This window comes from Haliaeetus leucocephalus, unplaced genomic scaffold (genome assembly GCF_000737465.1).
Source record: "Haliaeetus leucocephalus isolate CR32 unplaced genomic scaffold, Haliaeetus_leucocephalus-4.0 Scaffold251, whole genome shotgun sequence".
In the NCBI taxonomy this organism is placed as follows: Eukaryota; Metazoa; Chordata; class Aves; order Accipitriformes; family Accipitridae; genus Haliaeetus; species Haliaeetus leucocephalus.
This window is the reverse complement of record NW_010972687.1, coordinates 5993209-5998924: the sequence shown is the minus strand read 5'-3', so window position 1 is coordinate 5998924 and position 5716 is coordinate 5993209. Positions and strand designations below refer to the sequence as shown.

The following is a 5716-nucleotide window of genomic DNA, read 5'->3' as shown; positions in this document are numbered from 1 at the left end:
GAAGACAACAGAAGACACCCAAACTTCTTTTAGCAGCGATGACTAAACCTTAACACAAATGTAGAAAAAGAGAGGCAGGTGTGACTTCATCTGCTGAAACAAAGACAACACTTAATTTGTTTCCACACTTCGAATGATATCTCTCTTGCTTTGCACAAGTAGAATAAAATCTGTGGATTATTCATTTAGCTTGAACTTTAAGGACTCCTTTCACACGGTAAGGCCAAAACTTCAAAGGAAGTTTCCATAACTCATCATAAAAGAAATGTTTCCATAAAACTGCAGTAAAGGTTTACAGTCAGCTGTACTACCTTTTACAGGGATTAAATGCAATGAAGCTTGGTCAGTTTCCTTCTAACAAGCAATTTTTTCTGAAACTGTAAATAAAGATCCAGCAATATAGGTTCCACACCGGCAAAAGCTTTTGCTGTTACAGTTCTAAATGATGCACAATTCCCAACAACCTCAGAAAATAAACCCAAAGATGACTCATGGGATTATGGTTTGCTCAGGTTCATTTCAGAGAAGGGAGGGAAGGGGGAGAAGAGGAAGGAAAGGTACACAGAAATTTAGGCATTTCTAAACTGTATAAAGTAGAGCCTAAAAAAGCTCATGCCTTAAGCCTGAAAAAGCTCAAGACTGCCTCCTCCACCTTCCTCCATTTTTACCTTACTTAGCAAATTACCTCTAGTTTTCTTTAGGTCACTTGGAGTCTCAAAGTCTCAACTGGGGACAGTCACTTGGAGTCTCAAAGTCCAACTAGGTACAGGGCAGTAGGGCAATACTGACAGTCTCTCACAGCAATTCCCAATAGTCTAACAGACATTGTTCAGAGAAAGAAAAGGCTCTGAAAAAAGATACTGACAGTCCAATTGAAAAATTCCTCTCCTGGCTACCAACTTTACACTCTTTGCAAACACTATCAACACTGTGCAGACTTCTGTTGTTGGTCTCCTACCCCTAGCAGAATTTTAATTCTTCCGATTTCAAAGAAAAAAAAAAAAAAAAGAGAAGGGAAAAGGATGGGAAGAAGGAAAAGGAAGAACAAAAACCCAATTAAACCATTTCTGATACTCTATACACTCAATAAGGTGTATATTTTTCTTTTAAAGTGACTAAACAGCTTCCACCAAAGTTTAAATGAAAACATGAATATATTTATTTTTATACATTCTAAAAGCAGAAATGAAAAAAAAATTAAAATTAAGACCAACATTAAATATACATATACAACAGGTTTGTAGCACAAGTATTTGATTACTCTGTGAAAAGGTTAGACAAGTAATCTTAAGAGTTAATGAATAAGGTTGCCTGTGGGTTCAAAACTATTAGCACTGATTAACATTAACATGACAAAAAATAGATTCCCCATACGTTATAATCAGTCTTTTCTGTTAATAAAAGATTTTTAAATATTTGGCTTTTTTTAATACTTAAAAATATGTAGCTTTTAATTTTATTTATGTATAGGGTTGGGTTTCTTTTCTTCCCCCACAGCTGAGCATTTAGAAGAAAATCTTTCATTTCTCTACACTTGAGGTTCTTGCACAGTGGATATGTATTCGAGTTTTCAGGCTGGCATAGTCAGAAGTTACTGCATTTAAACAATAATTCTTTGTTTAAACTTACTCAGCTGCTTTCCTCCAAGAAAAGACTGATAGTCTCCTATAGCTACCTTTTAAAAATCAGGTAAGTAATCATCCTTGAAAAAGTATAATGAGATGGTTTGTTTGTTATCCATTTCCTGACAAATTCTGCTACTCCAGATCACCAGTCAAGGACACAGAGGATTTTGCAGAATGAAATCGATACATAAGTATTTTAAATCAAGACAGAAATATTTGAAAGCTTATTTCAATCACTGTAAGAAACAAACTGCTAAGTTTCACTCCAGCAAGTCATCTCCTTCTTCCACTTTTCCATTATTTTTCCTGAAAAGAGAAAAGACATACCATTTAACTTTAAATTTTAACTTTCAACAGTCCTTCAGGGGAAATCTGACTTAAATGTTTCCTAACATACAGTCTGCAAGTTTGCACATGTTATTTATTCAAACGTTTCTTCAACTGTTCTAGATGCCTCGCATCAGCATCCTGGAGAATTAATACAGTGGCTTTAGACTGAAGTGGATTAAACACTATAGTCATCAAACAACAGAGATCTATCAGTTCTTTTTGACATTTCTCTAAACCATCTTTAAGCTTCAGGTGTAAAGCTGGATCCTTCTTCAGTCTATTCATTTCAGGCACTGAAAAGCCAATCAAACTTCTTAGAACACCATCAGCAAAATCTACTTCAAGATAAGCTGAACCGTCAGAAATTTTTGCCTTTATACCCCAGGACCCATTGCTGCTTGTGAGGTTTCCAGCGAGAGTAACAATAAAACACTTAACTTTAAGGACCGTAACAGTTTCTGGTTTTTTTGCAAGGAGAAGGGAAATATATGTGAAAGGTGGAGAACGTAAATCTAAATGTGCCTCTAATGCTCTGCAAGGAATGGTCTGTGAATCATGCTTCTGCTGATCTGCTTCTGGAACATTTTTTGAGAAAAACACAGCATCATCATTTAACAGCCTGCTGTCCGAAGTACGCTGGGATTTACACCTGCTCTCATCCAGGCCTGTATCATTCTGCCTTTCTTCAGGAGGATCTTCCAAAGACAAATCTGCAGAACTGCTGATATGATGTATGCTCTTGTGCTTTGAAAAGCTACTCATACTATTTCCATCTCCATCAGATACTGTTCTTTCAGAAGTCTTTTGCTTGCTGGTAGCTTCTACAGGCTTATCCCTTTCATTCACATCATCTTTTTCACAACTGGCATTTAAAGATAAATTGCAGGAGCTTCTAGATGTATGTGGAAGTCTCTCAGTAATTAAACTTATGTTTCTGTTCATGACCACTGGTGGTGCATCTTCCAGCTCTCTTTGCACCTCTTCTTCCAGAAGAAAGTCATCTTCTAAAGGGAAGTCATTTCCATCAACATATTCTATGGGAGGTGAAACTTGTTCATCTGCATGAGGCAAAGGACTTCCAGATTCCTGTAGCAAAACATTTCTATTGTGTGCAGTCAGTGAACCTGAGGCTGTCCGAAAATCATTGCTTCTACTGCAGTATCCGCTTTCTGAAGATGTTTCATTATTTAAAGTAAATTCATTATTTTCACCAAGACTGGCTAAAAGCTCTTCATCTGAAGGGCCTAGAGTTTGTTCTAATTCATCCACAGGCCTTGAAACAGTTTGGTCATGACCAGCTTGTCCAACAGAATTAGGGTTTTCAGGTTCTCCAATTAATCTAGCAAGGACTCTTTCCTGAGAATACTCCTGAAGAAGAGCATCCACTTCACCCCCCAACAGTTTCACATTTTCTGGTTTAAGCAGAAGGACTCCAAGACGATATGCAATATTACCCTGTACAGTGATTTTTGTTCCCGGTGGAAGATTACTGTGGAGGACTGGCACTGGTTGATACTCCATCCCCTGAATTTGATGTACCCCATCAGTTAGTTCCAGCATGAGCATTCGAGTAGGCTTTGCTTCCCAGGGCTTCTGGAATGCCTGAGTACTCACTGTTACTTCTTCATTTACAGTATTTTTCCCTCTTAGCTTCTGCAACTGGGAATATGCTGGCTGGCTAACATCAACCAGTGAATCAATCTGTATGGAGTAGAAGCCTGACAACTCTCCTTTGGGAGCATCTAAGATGCAGTCAGGCAAAATGGGATATTCCAAATCTCTTAGATCCGTAAGAAGCCATTGCTCAAATACCTGCCTGTTAATCTGAGCTTGACTTAAGTTACTACCACTATTTTCTTCCTGGATCCAACTTATACATGCTTCCAGCCATGTCAAAGGAACTTTAACATGCCATATGGATGAAAGCCAAGTTTCCACTCTTGCTGCAATGTTAGATGTAGGCATTTTCTTTTAAGTTAAGACAGTGAATTCCCTAGAACAAAACCCAAAAAGACATATTTACTCTTCTGACAACAGCTAAAGTTATGACAAGTCTCTTGCTTGTATTATACAGAACTTCGCTCTCGTTTTAAAGTTCTGCTAGTCTAAATGTGACAACCTGGAAGCAATTTAAATTAAAAACACTTCTACAGACACTAAAAATAAACATGCATTTCCAATATTTGAAGTTTCAAACAGGATAAAAATTATGGGCAGTTTACTCATCATGGAGTATCAGGAAAGTATGGAGACTTCTACAAGCAACCTGCTTGGTGACTTCTCCTTTTCTGTTGATTTAATTAGAAACATATAACTGAAATCCTTTTGTTACTGATGGAAAGCTAATGGACAAGAAAAAAAAAAAAAAGTAGGTTGTCCCCTATTTTTTTGGTTTTATTTCTGTGGGTGCTGCTGTTAACACCCAGTTTACTTTAGAAATTGACCTGAGAAATTATTCTCCCACTTCATTAGTACTTTTATGAACAGAAGTATGAGAGCCCATCTACAACAGAAGCAAGCTGGGATCCATCAGCACTTGTATCACAGGGGTGACTTCAGCACTGTAACTGGATGAAAGCTTTGTACCCGGCAACAGGAAGCCAGCTTGAAACATCACTGTTATCTAGAGACCCAGTCGAGGTTTTGGCTGCAATAGCACCAAGTCATCATCTCAGGAACATTAGCGGCTAATAAGCTCCGGCTTCTTGTTAGTTTAGGAAGTAGCTACGCATGAATGGAGTAGAAGGGAATAGAATGGAACAGAATAGAAGACGATTTCAGCTGGAAGGGACCTACAACACCCATCTAGTCCAACTGCCTGACCACTTCAGGGCTGACCAACAGTTTAAGCATGTTATCAAGGGCATCGTCCAAAGGCCTCTTAAACACGGACAGGCTTGGGACATCCACCCCCGAGAAAACACCGTGCAGTCACTTAACCAAAGTAAGGCGCCAGCCTGCCACTCGCGCGGCGCTGCCCCCGCGGGCCGGGGCCCTGACTGAAGGGCGCTGAGGGGAGGTGAGGGCGGTGGGGGTCACAGCCCGCAGCCCCTCACAGGGGCCGAGCCCCTTCCCCCCGCCCCGCCCCACCTCACCTGCAGCTGAGCCACCCGCACTTACCGGGGCGAGCAGGCGGTACCGGTGAGGCGCTACCGGCGGGGCAGCCCCTGCCACCGCCGCGGAGCTGGGGGGCAGGGGTGTGCGCGTGCAGGGGGCGCGGCCGCTCCCCGAGCGCAGGTCCCCAAAAACCCCGCGCGCCCCAGCAGCCAATAGGAGGCGCGCCTCGCGCGCGCTTTTAAGCATCGCGAGAGGCGCACCCCTCCCCCGGCACCGGGCAGCCAGCACAAGGCGGGGTTTTCGCAGGCGCCATTTTCTCTTCTGGCGAGCCAGGTCGCTCTCGCTCTCCTTCGCCGCCCTCGCTGCCTGCGCCGCTTCCGTCGCGGCTCCCACCGGGCAGGTAAAAAGACCAACCGGCCGCGGCGCGGCGGCGCGGGGCGGATGGCGCGGCCCTCCTCCCCTCCCGGCGGCCGGGCCTCTCTCGCCCTGGCCCTCACGGAGGGCGGGGCGGGAGCGGGGGCCGCCCCCCGGCCCTGACGGGCAGCCGCCTTGCCCAATGGGGCGGCGGCGGGCCCGCGCAGGGGTGAGGCGGCGGGGCCAATCGCCTGGTGGCGCTGGTGGATGTGCGAGTTGGCGGTGGGGGCTGCTCCCCTTTCTCTCCCGTCCGCGGTGGGGCCGGCGGCGGGCGCAGGTACGCGCAGCCC

The 5716-nt window shown here is 43.8% G+C and overlaps 2 protein-coding genes across 7 annotated transcripts in view; one reads left to right on the top strand and one right to left on the bottom strand.

Moving 5' to 3' along the window:
• Positions 1-1552: 1552 nt before the first annotated feature.
• On the bottom strand, positions 1553-5119 carry RMI1 (RecQ mediated genome instability 1). Of its 2 annotated transcripts, XM_010568645.1 has the most exons (3): positions 5076-5119; positions 2394-3948; positions 1553-1931 (listed from the first exon to the last, which is right to left on the bottom strand). In XM_010568645.1, the coding sequence occupies exons 2-3, from the start codon at positions 3918-3920 to the stop codon at positions 1923-1925; spliced, it is 1536 nt and encodes a 511-aa protein (XP_010566947.1). In that variant the 5' UTR covers positions 3921-3948; positions 5076-5119; the 3' UTR covers positions 1553-1922. The 2 variants fall into 2 exon arrangements, with proteins under 2 accessions (XP_010566947.1, XP_010566946.1); XM_010568644.1 differs by having other exon boundaries at positions 1553-3948.
• Positions 5120-5613: 494 nt separating this feature from the next.
• The window catches only part of HNRNPK (heterogeneous nuclear ribonucleoprotein K), a 19385-nt gene continuing 19282 nt past the window's right edge, over positions 5614-5716 (top strand). For all 5 annotated transcript variants that reach the window (XM_010568640.1, XM_010568643.1, XM_010568642.1 and 2 more), the window contains exon 1: positions 5614-5703. The gene's annotated coding sequence lies outside the window, so the exon portion shown is untranslated. The remainder of the gene's footprint in view (positions 5704-5716) is intronic.